The following is a 17882-nucleotide window of genomic DNA, read 5'->3' as shown; positions in this document are numbered from 1 at the left end:
AGGAAAAAAAACTCTGTCAGGGAGTGTGGCCTAGGCTAGGACTCCCATGAGTCTATTTTCCTCCTCCCCATATGAAAAGACACAACTACATCCTTCTTTTGAGGAGGAGAGAGATAGATATATGGGAGTGCTGGCGTAGACCACACTCTCGAACAGAAAACTGCTTCCCTTTTCTAATAATTCATTCATGGGAGGGAATTCTCTAAAGCAAGCAGCTTAAAAAGAATCTTCAGACAACACCTAAAATAATTGATGGAGAGAAATGTTCTTATGGGAGAGTGTACCCATTGCACCCAAACACGTGGGGTGAAATGATCGTCTTGCCCTCATGAAAGGCGATAATGATCACTCTATTGATGTTACCATACGCTCTCCCATTGGCTATGTGCACGCAAGGGCCATGCTCCCCCATAGAGAATTCTTGCTTATATTTGTTTTATGGCAAATTAATTAGTGGGACAAAAATTTAGGGACAAGTAGACTTTAAGGTTCCATACTCATATGTTAAGTTCCAGTCTAATTGAAATTTTCTAGATGATCAAACACTGATTTTTTTTTAAAAAAAATCCAAAGACTATAAGATAATAGTTGCATAAGTTTTAATAGGCGTGCCTGGGAAATTATGAGATTGATATGTCAATTTTTATTTTTTTTCTTTGGTAATTTGGATGATATGTCAATTCATAGGAGGATATTTTTAACTAAAGGAAGAGGGATTGCTACAATGTTAAATTGTAGTTCTCTACCAATGAGAGGGAGGGCAATTGAATTGTCTTATAGGGGATTTAATAATTTAATAAAGAAAGAGTGTGGGATCCATGGGTGGGATGCAAGAGAGTGTCCACAAGATATTGTGGCAATCTCTTTCCCTTTATTAAATTAGGTTTTGAAATTTGACAAGTGACCAAATACTACTATAGCTTTCCAAGACTCATAATTGTCATATCTCTTATTACAACAACAATCATAACCTTATCCCAATTAAATGGGATCGACTATCATATCACTCATTCATATGACAAAAATGAAACAGGCTTTTGGTGATTCTTTCATGGCTGCTTGCTTAGAGGAACTTTTCCATTCATTCTATTTTGATTGTATTTTAAGCATATGGACTTAAAAGAGGGATGCATGGGGCTCTTCTAAGGTGGGGCAAGGCGTCCGGTGCACATTGGACACACAACTGCATCCAGCGCCCTTGTGTTGGGCTGCGTACCAAGTGCTCCTGACCATCCGATGTTTGTCAAACACCCTGTCGCGCCACAGAAGATTATAGGCAATTATACAGATTGGTCAATAATGGCCAGGATATCCAATCATACACAGTAGGCCTCTCTCTCCTATTCTCCTTTGAATTTTTGTCAGATTAGGAGACTGCATGCATGCAACAAGGTCATTTGGACCACTGCTAAGCTCTGCTAACTCTTTCCGTTCCCATGTATGTTTCTCAGCAGGCGCATCTCCTACCTCTCTTTCCACTCTTATGTCTAACCTGCTAGAGGTCCTTATATCCGTCCTAAGTCAATACAGTTGTGAGCTAAATAAATGACTTGTCCTAGTTGTACCTAACCAATGCCTGTTAACCAGTGAACACTGAACACTACTTTGGTAGGTCTTTTATTATTAATTATAAAATTTCCAGCTTTTTTTGTTTTTCTTTGTTGTCAAAAGAATTAAAGAATATTGATGCTAGAAGAGTTAGAATATACCTAATGTGTTGGTCATGGTTTGAGGTACCGATATTATCGATAGAATGGTATGGATCAGGGGTAAAATAGTCAAAAAACCTAATTTTTTAGAAAAAATTTGGAGACAAAACTGTCCAATATGGGTCAATCTATGTCGATCCATATTGATATTGTATTGATTTTGAAAATGACCAGTACCTGATCTGATATCATGCACTAAAACCATGGTATTGGCCCTCTCCCAGAATAACAAAACAATGGGGGGTTGAAGCCATGCAAGTATAGTTCGCCTATTGCACTTGATAGCTTGTGGTGCGTAAAAACCCATTGCTACCAGGAGATCTTGGGTTCAAGTATCCTGGTTCACATCCTCCCATCCTCCATACCTATCCCAAAATATAAAAAAAGTTGAGCCTTCTTTTGTTGAGAGTTTGTTCCATATAATGTCCTATCTAAGGAGGAAAACTTAGCCTTGATTTCCTTTACCTTGGAAGAGAAGAATAAGAATGTTATCTTTAGTATTGAGGCTTATAAACCCCTAGGTCGTGATTAGGGGTGTCAACCGGTTGGTCTCAGTCGGGCCTAGCCGGGCCTCACCAATTTTAAAGGCTGCACCGTGTATGACCGTTTAGGCATTCAGGCTTGCTTTGGGCGAGCATGGTACAGTTTCATCTCGGTCAGTAGGTGTTCGGTCTTTAATCGAGGTAGCCTTATTTGGACTAAACGTGCCTAAATCGGGTCCAAAACGGGCTAATGAGCCGTTTAACTCTAAATGGTGTTGACTTACCAATTGACATGCAACCAAAATTTAAGTTCAAACCATCACACCATTGGACAATCACGGTACAACTCAACTTAAAGTCAAATAAGCTTATCCCAACTAAAATAGTAGCACTACACCGAATAGAAGCACATTTAACAAAATAAGTAAGTAGAAGGAAAAATAATAGCAGCACAACACATCTAACAAAGTAAGTAGAGGAGAATAAAAAAATAGGAGCACAACACCGAATAGAGAAACAAAAAAGAAAATTTGGAGGGAAGGGGAGGGGAAGTTTATAAGATAAAGGGTCGGGTTGGGTCGGGTTGTAACCGGGCGGTCTAGGTTGGGCTTCGAATTGATCAGTTCGGTCGGGTGCCCGACGAGCTAGGACCCCACATCGGGACCGCTCAATTACTAAAGGTGTCGGGCTTAAGCCCGACACGTATAGTAATCTGGCGGCTGGGCTGGGCTTAACCGGGCGGGTTCGATCGGGCCTGGCGGCCGGGCCTGGAATTGACACTCCTAGTTGTGATGATATACTTGTTGTCTTCTATCATATATGTTGGGATACTGTAAAAATAGGTGTTATCAGTTTTGTGTTAGATTTGTTCGAGACCAACACCCCTCCTTTTGGGACAAATCATACTATCATACCTATAGTCCCTGGAAAGGATAAGGTTAAGTGTGTTGAAGATTTCGTCCTATAGCTTATGTACAGTAAATTATAAAGTATTGCTAAATTGTTAGCCAAGAAGCCTTTTTTGAATCATATTATTTCTTTGTGTGTAATCGATGGATAATATTATAATGGTCCAGTAAATTTTTTATTATTTGCGTACTTGTAAGGGAAGAGGGGATTAGATTGCGTTTAAGTTTGATGCATATGTTTAAAGCATATAATAGAATTGAGTGGGGGTACATGTTAGATATTTTTTAAATTTCTAGGATTTATCCAACGATGGTGCGATGTGATTTGTTATCTAATGTCTTTGAATTTATAGAACCCTCAAGAGGAATACCAAATAAGGCAAGGCTATCCCTTGAGTTCGTATCTCTTTATTATGGAAGGACTTTCTAGGTTAATTAATGTGTGTAGAGATTTGTAAGATTTATTTAGATCAGACTTGATTCAAAGCTTGAGCTATGCACGTCTTTCACCACCATTTCTTTTAGGGTCATTTAGATTTATCTATCTCTTTTCACCACTTTGAATAGGAGCAGAACATGGTCATGCCATCTCAAACGATTTTCGTGTAACTTATCATGTATCGGAGTTACTCAAAATCAGTTCTAATATGATCATTCTTTACTTTATCCTTCCTAATTTTGTGATTTTATCATTCATCCATCTCAACATCCTCATCTCCGATACAATTAAAGGAATGCATCAATCATACAACACTCCGGTGCCTCTCCACTTCATCCATCATATTTTAATTCGCTGTAAAATATCATCGTCTATGTTGCCTTTTGTATATATGATTGACTTGAGAGAACCCTTTCCCATTAAAAAAAACAAAAAAATGATAAGTTAACTCGGGTTCAGAGTTTTTAGGGTTTAACGGAGAATCCATGCTTGGGAATCGATCTATTGATAAAGATAGGCAGAGGCTGATACGGTGGTGGTTTGAAACACAACCGCATCAGTGAACGTGCTAGTAGTGTGTCTCTGTTGTAATTAGGGAGAGAGGAAAGGAAATCTCTCTCATTCGCTATCGCTTCTCTGTTCTTGCTCAACTGTCGAAACAAGCCACCAGCGAAAACAACTTAAAAATCAAATTTTCGCCGCCATGGGTGAGGAAGAAGGGATGAAGGAGAACTTACACAAGTCGAGCTCCTGCAACGGCAGCAACGGAACCACATCGACGGATCCCAATGAGTATACTGTAATCAAAGAAGGAGAAGCAGAGATTCTTATGCACGCAAAAAACGAAGTCTTCTATAACAAAACCCAGGTATTGCATTATCTTCACTTCTGTTTTGGCTCCAATTCGAGCCTTCAATGTTTTTTTTTTTTGGTTTGTTTGTTTTTTGGAAGATTAGTTTAGAATTTACTTTAAGTAATGCCCGAGCAGAAACTTTATAAGAAAGTTTTGGAACTGATAGTTTTTATTTTTACAATTGTTGATACACGTCTCCCTGCAGTTTTTCTAATGTTTTCAATTTATGAACGAATTACGCTTACAACTATAAAACTCTCCCAGAGTCTCATATAGTGTTACTGTGTGAGTGTTACTCCAAACCATGAGATTAATATTTTCATTGGCACAGGATTTGGTCCAGGTATCCCTACCGAAGTGTTTGGTTCTGGGAAATGGTACTCAGTATATAGTTTTTTCTATCTTTTTACAAAATATTTCTGTGGTTGAAGTCTGAATTTTTGCATGATTCAGTAGAACTAAGATTAAAATCCTATTTTGAATGCACCTGCTCATGTTAATGTTGAATATTCTTGTTGAACTATGTACAGCATATGAGGTCATAAGGGAGGTTGGGTGCAAAAAGGAACAATTTATGTGCTATTGATTTAGCAGAACTAAAGATCTTTTTTCTGCTAGAGGATCTCCTCTTGTCAATTTCAGTTCCAGTATTTTTCAAATCCTGTTGCCTATAGTATATGAGCTGTAAGCCTCCAGGAGTTGATTGTAAGCCTCTCAATCTGGTCATATGGTTTCTCAGCCTCACAAGTAGGAAATTTTGATACTCATGGAAAGTCAAATGTTGATTCCAACATTCAGAACACGAGTACCAAAAAATAAAACCGGTTGGTTCCTGATTGAGTGGACTTAGGGCATGAAGGGTTGTGGCGTCGTCTGGCAATCCCAGATTGGCGATCAGAATCCCTCTAATTCTGAACAAATTGCTCCTGGTATCGAGCGATTGCAGGCGCAGAGTTGTTTTTCTTGATGGTGTTGGGAAGCCCCAATCTACGACCGCCCTGCTTCTTCATTCTGGCCTCTTGATGAGGAACCAGCTTGAAGAACCACTTGTATGATAAAGGTTATTGGAGGCAATACTCTGCATGATGTTTGTATTCTGAACTGTCCTCATACTTTTCCAAACCTTCCGGATACCTGAAACATATATGAAATCCTCACCTACTCATTTATTAGGAATAATGATAAGGAAGGTAGATCTGTCTTTCTTCAGACGATAGCATGGAAGGGGGAAAGGGAAGGAAATAAATCAAGGACCAACTATAGGTGTTTTCTGTAATAAACCCTTCATGTTTGTAGAGCTTTAAGTATTTCCTTTCCCTAAAATGTTTTCATTTTTAATTTGGTCATATAAATTTAACTTTTATTGCTTTCACATAGTAAGGTATCCGTGTCTGCAACTTAATTATTCATCAGCTGAGGCAATACCTTGCCTGTTATCAGTTAGTATTAGTCAGTTTGGGAGCTGATTTTATGACTGTATCCTCACGCCCAGGTTAACAATAGGGACCTATCCATTGCTGTCCTGAGGACCTTTATTTCGAAAAGCAAAGAAGAGCATGCATCAATGTTGGCCAAAAGGAATAAAACAGCACATAAGGCATTAGAAGATGTTTCTTCTGGACGTGTAGAAGAAGAGGAGGAAGCAAAGTCCATGCATGATTCTGGAAAATTAAATGGAGCATGTGAAGTTCAGATGGATCCATCTCAAAATGAATCATGTGACATCTTGCCAGAACCTGTTTTGACCACAGAGAGTAAAGGGCCAGAGGAAATGAAGACACACAGAGTTCTTGAGGTTTTTATTTGCTCTGTTTTTTCCCCTTTTTTTAATTGTTATACTGCTTACCTAAAATTGGTGGATGCCCTTTAGATCTTTATTTATTGTACGTGGTGATATCTCTAGAATAAACAAAATTTCATTCAGACCATTGTGTTGGCAACTTTTTGTTTTTTGGTTGACATTTGGTTTATTTATCTGGGTCCCTTTCTCTCTCACTCTCTCTTGATGAGTAATTATTTGAGCTCTTTATCTTTCAAATTTTAGGCATTGTCTGCTTCTGGGTTAAGGGCTCTGCGATATGCACGTGAAGTGGAAGGAATTGGTAAAGTTGTGGCTCTAGACAATGATAAAGGTTGACTCCAACATCTCAATATCATACTATTTGGAAACCAAGATTATTCATGTGTACTTATATTTCTGAACCTTGGGTGGCAAACTGCTTAGCAAATGGGATTGGGTTCTCTTTCTTATTTAAGTGAATCTTAGTAGTTAGTACCAGGACTTTGTTAATAAAATGATGTTACGGATCAGAAGAGTAAACCTCAATTCTTGTGCCTTCACAGCATCTGTTGAAGCTTGCAAGAGAAACATAAAGTTCAATGGTTCAGTGGCCATGTCAAAGGTGGAGTCTCATCTTGCTGATGCTCGTGTTTTTATGCTTACGCACCCGAAAGAATTTGATGTGGTATGTAACGTAAATGCCATTGTCTGTAAAATTTTCATTTATTGGAAATTTAATTTTGATAATTTGTACTTCTTAGACAATAATCTTGGTGCCAATTTCAATATGTAGTGTGGAAGAAAGAGAACTCTTACATGTCTGTTGATGAAAAAGATGGAATTGAGGAGCCTTTTCTCCTTTTGCTTATATACTGCGTAAACACATTAAAACCCAACTCCTCCTATCACTATCTTCCTAGAACACTAACGCCCGCTCCCATCATTAGGAAAAGAATCCAATTCCTCCATAGTTGTTAATGTGGTGCCTAGGTGTCCAAGTGCCTTCAGGGTGTCAAGGCAATGCCTCGCCTTGCTGGATGCAGGTAAGGCGACTGCCTTGGCCACTTGGGCATCGTCTTGGATGCTTTGGTCCGCTAAGGTGGCTAGGTGGGCACCTTATGCTTTTTTTTTTTGTTATACAATATAGATTCTTTTCCTAACCTTTTTATTTGGCACTGTGCAAGATTATAATGCTTACAATACATGAAATCATTGAATCTTAAATCTTGCTATGCTGTTGTATCGTGTTATACCGTTATAATTTATTGCTAATTCTTTGCTAGATCCATGCTGATCCTATGTGACATATCAAATATCATTGAACTGAATTACTGAAATAATTTCTTTGTTCAATTTATTATTTTACTGCTAGTTTGTTGTGAACAATCGGTCAGTCTTACAATGGATGTTCATTTATGTGTAACTGCTGGTTTTACTGTTGGTTTCTTTAATTGGCTGTTAATTTACTTATGATGTGTCTATACTAGATAATGGGATAGGAGGAATAAACACTTGAGCGCCTTGTCGCCTAGGTGACACCTAGTGGGCCCCTTGTCCCATAGGTGCATAGGCGCCTAGGCATCTCTTTGCTGAGTTGGGGTCGCCTTGGTGCCTTGACAACTATGAATTCCTCCATATTGAGAGAACACCAGCATCCCTAAATTCCCAAGTTCGTGGTTAATCGGCTTATATTTCCCACTTCACTTTTTGGCTCATTACTTGAGCAGAGCGTGTCTTGAGTTCGAATATTTGTGCACTCCTTTCTTTCCATATAGCTGTGGTATCAGCAATGAAGTTACTCCCATACCAGTTTTGCTTTTCCTTCCATCCTACAGTCTTCCATATGAATTTGCATCAGCATTCTTCCCGAACTTTCCACCCTCGGTTGATCAAGTGACCAATATTCAGTATCTTTTCCAATGACACTGGGAATATGAACTTCTGAAGAAAACTATTAGATGATGAGATATTATTGCATCATATCTTTCCAGAAATATTTAAAGGACATTTTCTTTGCCATCAATTGTTTCTTTACTTTTAACTTGTAATGTTGACATCTAGCATCTCAAGTACTAGTAGTTAGCACATTAAATATACTTCCATGTGAACAACTGTACTCATTGGTATTTCAGGTTGATCTTGATCCTTATGGTTCACCTTCTGTGTTCTTGGACTCTGCGGTTCAATCTGTTGTTGATGGAGGCATGTTGATGTGCACAGCAACTGATATGGCAGTGCTCTGTGGGGGCAATGGGGAGGTCTGCTACTCCAAGTAAGAGCCTCTCACCTTCTAATTGATCAATACGTACTGATTAGTAGCTCTAATTTTCATTTCTTGGTTGTGCAATTAGATATGGCTCTTATCCACTTAGAGGAAAATACTGCCATGAAATGGCATTGAGGATCCTCCTTGCATGCATTGAGGTACTTCTTTCTTTATGAAAACTATTATTTCTTAAATATTTATTACTGTTAACATAGTTGATAGTTCAATCATAGTTGTCAAGGGGCAAAACCCAAGGCGGTGGAGGGGTGCCTAAGTGCTTAGGCGACAAGGCGCCGGCGTCGATGTTGCCTTGGCGACCAAGTGTTATTTTTTATTTCCCCCCTCTTTTCTAACATTATTTAGTATACTACAATATATACCTTATATCATAAAAAATCAACATTAAGCCATGTCAAGTTATCAAAATCAGAAGTAAGCCACATGAAGTCATAAAAAATCAACATTAAGTCATCAAAAGTCACTATTAAGACCATAGTTGTCATGGCGGCTAGGCGACCCAGGTTGTTGGAGAGTGTCCAAAATCAAGGCGACACCAATTAGGTGCCCAAGTCGACCAAGGTGCCTGGACGCCTAGGCTAAGCCTTGGCAACTATGATTAAGCCACATAAAGTCATCAAAAATCAATATAAAACTAGAAGACAACATAACTGAAGAAGCAAGCTATTGGAAGTTTGAAACAATCAAAACATACATTTGGTTTATTCTGTTCTTGGAATTGGTCATTGTCCTTGGATACCTAGTCTCACATTTGGTTTATACTGTTCTTGGAAAATATGATCTTATCTATAAGTAATTAAACTGCTCTTGATTTAGAGAAATGTTCTTGTTCTCGAAGAAGTTTGATCGGTCACATGATTTTATTTTTACATGAGACATTTTGTATTAGGCAAAGCACAGAACTAGCTTTCCAACAAATCCAAATTTGCTTAAATCTGATTTATATTGAAGGAGTTATGTTCCGGTCAAACTTTATTTGGTGTGCCGTGTGCGTGAATGCTGTCAAAATCTCTATGGATGAAAATATTTTTTAGATATCAAAACAAATGAACATTTTTACCACTCTTTTGGTTTTTAGCAATGTTTTACCATAATAAGATTTATGGAATTTTTAGATTTGAGATAAACCCCAACATTAGAAAGTTGAAAATTTCACCTACCTCCAAAAATCTAATTTTTGTTCTTGTACTGGGGGGGGGGGGGTTGACTTTTTATCCTTTTGGAGTTTATTTTTTAACTATTTTTATTGGATTCAAATAGAGGGTATTTACTTATTTATGAATAATATCTTAAGTAAATGAACAAGTAAATGTTCATTTACTTAAATGATATTTGGCATAAATAAGGGCCAAACCTGGTTTGATACTACTAAGGCCACAGTCGCCTAGACCCCAAAAAATCCGTCTGGATGCCTAGGCGATGCCTTGACAACTATGAGTTCAATAGAAGAGAGGGAAATAGAGAAGCAGTAATGATTTTGCAGCTGAAATTTGTTTTAATATAAAAAGATGTGGATCATATATTTTAAATTTTATTTTTTATTCCCCTTTTCCCTTTAGTGATTAATGAAAGATAATGGATAGTATATCAGACTAACAATATGTCAGTATTGTATTTTACTTTCCTTTAAACATTATTCTGTGATTGGAGTATCTATATGAATTGTCATTTTCTAAGCCATCTGCAATGTATTTGCTTAGTTTTAATGATAAAAATTAATTTTTGATTGGTCTATATGCCTTAATATTTTCTAAATCATCTTTAGTTCTCTCTCTGGTTGAGTATCTTGGGGACTTGTCATTATATCCAATAGCGGATGTGGTATTAAATTTTTCCCTGCTTTGTTTGAACCAGAGCCATGCAAATCGTTACAAGCGATACATTGTTCCTGTCCTCTCGGTACAGATGGATTTTTATGTGCGGGTCTTTGTGCGTATATTCTCGTGGGTGACATTTCTTTTGAGTGAGCATTAATATTTGCTATAATATGATGAGATAAATGTTGTTTTCTTGTTCCAATTGTACCTTAGGTTAGTGAACCATCTGTTTTAATTAAAAATGCATGATATTGCAGTTCTGCAAGTGCAATGAAGAACACGCCTCTTAAGCTCTCGTATGTTTATCAGTGCATTGGCTGTGATTCTTTCCATCTGCAGTGCCTTGGAAGGACAGTGGAGAAGGTATGCTTCCATATACATATTATTGGAGTACAGTGATCATGGTCTATTGAATGCATTAGAAAAATCTCAAATGAGCATAGATTCAAAATAGCTATTTGAGTGAATGCCACAGAATATCTTGGATTGATTTGCTGCCCCTTGTGGTTTTTTTGGATGTTTGTTCATTGTTCCTTAATTTGTATTTGTCATTGTTGTTACCTTCTTATGACATAAACATATCAGATAATTGTGTGTGGGGCATCTTAATGAAAAATGTATGCCTCGCCAAATGATCTTTATATCCTTGCTTTCATTACTGTATCCTGTGCATGGTGTTTGGATGGGGTGATTTAAACTATCTCGCCTCAGTTTGCTTACGTGACAGTATCCAAATGCTGCAGGTCACAGATAACCCTTTTTTTTGGTGGTGGTGGTGGGGGGGGGGGGGTGTTGTTGCTGAGTGTGTGATAATGTAGTGGTTATACAGTGCTGGATGGTTTGAGGCTGGACTAATAGGATGGTTGCTTGCTAGATTCAGGATATTTTTGTTGTATGCATGGAGTAAAAATAATTTGCATAGACAAGGAAGTAAAAGGAGATACCAAGTTAGTGTCTTAATAAATACAATCTGTTTCACTATATTAGAAACATCAAGTTTTCATGAAAGTAGAAGTTCTAAGACATTTTAGACAGTTGTTTATTCTAAATAATTTTCTTATATTATTTTTTGTTGTATTGTTGTTACTGTGTTTTCAACTTACTGCTGTTTTCTTCCCCTCCGTCTAAAGAATAACAGCGTCAGATATTTACCGGGATTTGGTCCTGTAGTTCCTCAAGAGTGCAGTGATTGTGGAAAGAAGTTTAACATGGGTGGTCCCATATGGTCTGCTCCAATCCATGATCAAGAATGGGTTGCTTCTATTTTGGCAAATGTTAAATCTATGAAGGATCGGTATCCTGCTTATGATCGGATCTCTGCCGTACTCACGACAATATCAGAGGTACCTGCCATTTTGCCATTTTTATTTGGTCTAGTATTGTGTTTTACCTCACAAGAACATTAAAAGCCAAGAAATCTGCCATTTGATGTGTCTCTGCAACACAAGTTCAATAAATGAGATTTAAATACATTTCCATCTCTTAAGCATATACATGTGCACCGGTGTTTATGTCTAGTTGATGTTGGTCTAAAGAACATTAATGGCCAAGAAATCTGCCATTTGATTTGTCTCGGCAACTCATGTTTAATAAATGAGAAAAATACATTTCCGTCTCTTAAGCATGTATATGTGCACTTTTGTTTATGTTTAGTTGATGGGAGAGGTGATATTATATCCTGGTGAGATATGGAGTCCATTTTCTCTTCCCCAATTCACAGTTGTTGGCCCATCTCATCAACTCAGATAATGCCACTTCTTTGACCAGCCATGGCTAAAAATTGCATCTACTTGTACACATGCTGCTTTAAACCCGTAACCCCCTTCTTTAGTCTCCAAATCAATCTAACATTTTGGACAATTCAGAAGGATGTTATTGTCTTAATTCTCCAGCTGTTTGCTAATGGATATTCCTCTCTTGTGGAAATAATAGTTTATGTAGTCATTTATTTTCATTCTGCTTCTGTGGCTGTATCTTACCCACATGTTAACACATTATTTGCAGGAATTGCCAGATGTTCCTCTTTTTGTGAGTTTGCACAACCTCTGTGCAACATTAAAATGCACTTCACCTTCGGCAGTGATGTTCCGTTCAGCAGTGATTAATGCAGGATATCGTATTTCTGGAACTCACGTCAATCCTTTAGGGCTCAAATCAGATGCTTCCATGGATGTTATTTGGGATATCATGCGCTGCTGGGTAGTCATCAACTCCCTTTTTTGTTTTACTTTTTGTCTAAATTATTTAAAAAATAATCCTGAATGAAATTCAATCATTCGACTAGGATAATAAGTAGATTATTTTAGCATATTTTACACCACCAACTGGTATTCTACATTTATGTGTTGAAAATTTGAAAGCTACCAAGGAGACAAGTGCAGATTATGCACTCCTGGGTTACTGAACCTTGCTTTGGGATCGCTGTAGACCCACAAGAATGATAAATAGCCCACATTAAGAGTTTAGTGGCAAAACTGTAAATAAAAGGAAGTTCAGACTCCCTTAGGAAAGAGTAAACATAACCAGTGGCAGGATGGTCATTATTTTCAAAGGGAAGGACAATCTGTAAAAGAAGAATTGAAAAGGAGGTTTTCTGGCGATTAAAGTGAAGTGGGTGTGAATTATAAGAACACCAAAGACCTGAGGGGCTTTTCTATAAATAACAGAATTTTAAGTCTTTAGTAGGGATGTCAACGGATAGTTGAAAATCCATGTTCAATTTATATTCGTATCCGTTTAAAGGTATCTGTATTTGAGAAATCACTATCCGAGAACTATCCGTATCCGTCCAGAAGTTAATCGGATATACCAATTTCCAATCGGATATTATTCGATCCGTTTAACTTTAAAATAATGTATATAATATATTTGTTGAATTATATACACCACAATACCGTGGGGGTATTCTGGTCTTTTTGGGTTGGTTATTTATTATTTCATTATGTAGTGCTTGCTCCTCTTATAGAGTCGGCTAGTGTAGGGGTAATTCTGTCCCCTTTGTATTTTTCTCTTTATTATAAATAGAGAGCTTGTCTGATCGATTAGATCATTCAAGCATTACAATCCTAATTGTTTTGTTAACATAGTATCAGAGCCAATTCTCTGATGTAGGTTATACAAAACCCTTTTTTTTCCATGACTTTCTCCTTCCTTTCTTTCTTTCTCGATCACTCTTCTTCTCTCCTTGGTTCTCTCTATCCTTCAAGGGCAACACTAATGAGGTGATCATATTATGATCTAGATACTGCCCTCCATCCGACCTCACCATAGATGATCTAAATATTTTTTCGATAGCTGCTGCCTCCCCTCTTCTGCGATTTTTTTTGGACTGCTTCTATTTTTGAAAATCAATTCTATATCAGTTTGGGAGATTGATTGTTCACTTTGGAGCACCACTAGCAGGCTGGATGTAATACAATTTGACTTGGATGCTGTTTTTTTTCTTTTATGTTAGCTCTTATGTTTGTTTGATGAACATATAATATTTATGTAGATTCGCCACCAGATAAGGATGAAGTCACATATTCACCCTAAATTTTTTGATGATACATTGCCCGACAATCTTCCCCATAGTTAGAAAAGGAGGCATGCTTGTATGCGAATGAAATATTAACAAAAAAATTCAGCCAACTATTAGACACATGCTAAGTTAGGAAACCGGTCATAAGATCATCGTCCACGAGGGTTGTACTCTTACCCTTTATCTTGGTTTTGGGTTGTCACACAATCCAAGCTTAGACTTATTCTTTGGAAAACAAGCCCAGTTTGGTGATGAATCTACATCATCTATAATCGCCTCAGGTATATGCACCCACGCCAAAAATATTGAGAAGGGAGAAGGAATGAGGGAGATCAGAGAAATCTCTTCAAATCCTGATGTTTTGACTAGTAGCACGGAAGGGATAGGAAACTAGGAACAAAAAGTTTACAGAAAAAAAGAACACAATAGCAACAAGGAACGAGGAAGAAGGATAAAGAAGGGAGAAGGGACGATTGCACTTGAGATTGGAAGAGAGCAGAGGAGGAGGGGTAGCAGCCGTTGACCAACTCGACCAGCAAAACACGCAAACGCTTTGCACCGTGAGCAAACTCAACTCAATCTCATTCAATATTCGCTTCTATATCTTCTCTTTTGTATTACAAACATATATAAAGAAAAATAAAGACTCTAAATCTGAAATAGGACTCTGCTCTAACTAGGAAACTATTAAACTAAATCCTTCTACATATCTATCCCAAACAAAATAAAATAAAGTGAAAATTACAAGATCAACTCTAGAAAAAACAAATAAACCTCTACCAATCCTTGTTAGACCAAAAGTCTGATCTGGGTTGGTTTCGCCTCGATCTGGGTTTCCATATCAAGTCATGCGGATCCAACCAAGATAGCACTACTGCATCAGCAGTTGTTTCTCTAACAGGTGGTATAAGAAGTTTAAGAGGGTGATACTCGGTGAAATACTTTAAGATTTAATTATCGGTTTACATTTTGTTGTCTGGGTATTATTTTCTAGTTAGCACTAATCTATCTCAAACACCTTATTCTATTCCCTGGTATTGGAGGCCAGCATTACAAATAATTTGTGCTTCCTTTATATTTTCTCATAATAATTTCTCTCTTCTAATTGATAGATGTTTTCTCGTAACAATTTTATAATTGCATTTGTGTAGGTCAAGAGTCATCCAGTGAAAGCTCAATCACCTGATCAATCTGGAAGTGTGATCCTTGCCAAGGAACCTACATTGCAAGTATGTCTAAAACCTTGCAATTTTTTTAAAGTTCTCTCTCTCTCTCTCTCTCTCATATGAAGGGAAAGAAAAGTCCCTGCTTCGTTACTGTTTTCCTGTCTTATATTTTAGTAGGTGAAATGCCAGCCAAGGTGCAAAAATATAAATTCTGATGCGTAAGACTGGAATAACATCGGTAATTGAAACATTGCAGTCAATTAGAGCCTTCTTCTCTCTTCCCTTTATAGTGGGATGAAACTCGTATTAAAAAAAAGAGGCTGTAAACTGGTATGGGTTTGTAGGGTCTTTGTTTAGGGGGGGGGGGGGTTGGTTTGGAATTTTCTGTCCTAACCTTCAACTTTTTTGCATGAAGTGGATGCCCCTCAAAGTCTCAAACTTGAACCTGCATCTTCATGTTGGGCTGAAATTCTTTGTGGTACCACAAAATCCTGACCAGCATAGCTAATAAAACCAGCCAAATGCCCAAAGTAGAAATGAAAAAGAGAAACTAAAGCTTCACTCCCCCTCCAGTGGGCATTTTGATTGGATTTTAGTTTCCGAGTGTGGTCTCAGCCTCTGTAATCTTCTAGATTCAATTCTAGTCTGGATCCCATCATAGTCACTTCCACCAAAAAATCAACATAGATTATCAATGAATTGGCTGTCCAGACGATATCTAGATATGTATCAAGAGGAAAACTTATTAATGTCATAGTACCAAGAAAGTGAAGTTAAATTCTTGGAACTAACAGTTATGATACCTCAAATCAATGGAATATTTAATCAGAAAAAAATGCTGATTTTAACCATTTACTTTACATAGTCTGACATTATTCACTTTTATTTGTTTTATTTATTTTTTTTTAACCATTTACAGTAGTCTTTCAAATAGTTGAATATCATACTCATTTAAAAAAAATTGTTGAATATAATTTGAACTCAATAGTTGTGCAGAAGCACACTACAAATTGCTATTAGGTGTGAAAAATCTATGTTTTCCTCTGTTTCTTTTGTCGTGCAGGCTAATTTTGCTCGAGCAGTTGCTTCCCTTAGCAAAGCACAAGCTAAGAAGGTAGCACGTTTTCTTCCAAATCCTGAAAGGCATTGGGGACCAAAGCTTAGGGCTGGTCGTCAGATCACAAGCAAGCATGCATCTCTATTGGGTCCTGAGGCAGTTCCTAACTCCAATAACCATGAAGAAGGAGATGAACATAATTCTAAGCGCCAGAAGACGGATAATTCCAACAACTCCCTTTCATGATCAGGTTAACCTTCCTTTTAACATTTTATGCATCTCTCTATACAGTCTGTCTAGGCAAGAGGCTGTTTGCACCAGTAGCAACACTTCCTCCTCACCTGTGAGAGAGTTCCAAGTGGGCATTCCCAGGCAAGAAATGGCTTGGGGGAGGAGATTTGAGTGTTCCCTTTCCGGTTAAGTTGTTATGTAGCGTGTTATTTTCTTATTTATGGAATTTTGTTTGTTCACTTGTATTCCTTTGATTAAGAGGCAAGTTTTGAGCTCAAATTTTTGTTTAGATTTTTAAGAATTGTAGGGGTTGATCTTTTTTTCTTTTCATTAGTGAAGCCATATGTAACATTATTGAGTACCAATAATAATTTATTGGTAGATTGTACTTGGTGATATTATTGAGGTTAATAAGCTAAAATTTGCAGGGTTGATAGGGGATGTCTCTCGGAGGATAAGAAGATATGCAGTGGGTTAGTGCCTTGGTGCCCCACCCACTAGGCCACTACCCACCTCGCATTGTGCGAGGCAGCCTGAAACTCTCACTTTTTAGTACCAAAAATCTCATCAATCGACTTTTTTTTTCTTTTACAATAGGAAGAGCTTTAAAATTCAGATTCCCATGATGGTCTGATATCCTTTCCCTTAGTGTAGAACTTGGTTGAGTTTTCCTTCTGAACTCTAGTTTTTTTTGAGTAAAACATCGAGGGGACAATGCTCTAGTTCATTGTCTCGTTTCCCAGACTCAGTAACCCCTCTGTTTCTATGGTTCTAAGTATCAGTGTTGTAATGGCTCATACATATCGATATCAGTATCAGTGGTGACCGATACGGTCACTGATACCTATACTTATAACCATGGCATCTTTCCAAATTTAAAGGTGTAGAAGCCATGATATGGAATATCAAATGAAAAAGAATTATATTAATGCTAGTTGATTTACAAGTAGTTGGGTAAGTTATCAAACATCATGCAAATAGATGTTAGAAGTCATGAAATTGTAAAAGAATTATACAATAAATTCGTTTCCAACGACGTAAAAAGCTCTCTTTTTCTGTCTAAGTCTTTTCAACTTCTCAAAATGTAAAGAACCAAAAACTAAAATCCCCACTTCAATTCAAAAACAGTAAAGATGAAAATGGAAAAATAGATAGGATAAGAAAAGAGTGGAATCATATTATTTAGAAAGTCCATTTCCAGATCTTGATCCGAAGTTTAAACGCACATATCATATCAGCTGAGGAAGACAGAAGTCGTTAGCGTCTTCCCTTTCGGAACGTTTGCTCTCAGTGCATGTAACTCTAATCATTACCTTGGTCTTCAGACCTTCCATATTCACCGTCACTTTTGTGCCCATCTCTACTACCAATGGTATTCCACCCATCTTTTGATCCTCAATGATGATGCCGACAGTAAGTCCAGATCTTCGTTGACACTCCCCTTCATCGCCTTTAAAAATGATTGTGTTCTTGGTTTCGTGTGAAAACACCAGTTGTGTTATTCACAGGACGAGAGTGATGTTGAGGAACGTCATCAAGAGGCAACAGATGCAGTAGCAACTACGGCAGTAGTGCTGAGGCTTCGACTGGGGATGATGGATGGGGAGGGGTGTTGTAGAGATGAGCTTTAGTGGCC

General features: G+C 37.6%; 1 protein-coding gene across 1 annotated transcript; it reads left to right on the top strand.

The window, feature by feature from the left end:
- The first annotated feature begins 4164 nt into the window (after positions 1–4164).
- On the top strand, positions 4165–16633 carry LOC122654261 (probable tRNA (guanine(26)-N(2))-dimethyltransferase 2). The gene is made up of 12 exons (XM_043848264.1): positions 4165–4406; positions 5884–6186; positions 6436–6523; positions 6735–6856; positions 8304–8443; positions 8523–8595; positions 10310–10398; positions 10530–10635; positions 11403–11615; positions 12277–12471; positions 14944–15021; positions 16022–16633. The coding sequence occupies exons 1-12, from the start codon at positions 4242–4244 to the stop codon at positions 16259–16261; spliced, it is 1812 nt and encodes a 603-aa protein (XP_043704199.1). The 5' UTR covers positions 4165–4241; the 3' UTR covers positions 16262–16633.
- The last annotated feature ends 1249 nt before the right edge of the window (positions 16634–17882 follow it).

This window comes from Telopea speciosissima, chromosome 3 (genome assembly GCF_018873765.1).
Source record: "Telopea speciosissima isolate NSW1024214 ecotype Mountain lineage chromosome 3, Tspe_v1, whole genome shotgun sequence".
Classification (NCBI taxonomy): domain Eukaryota; kingdom Viridiplantae; phylum Streptophyta; class Magnoliopsida; order Proteales; family Proteaceae; genus Telopea; species Telopea speciosissima.
This window is presented reverse-complemented; position numbering and strand designations above follow the sequence as displayed.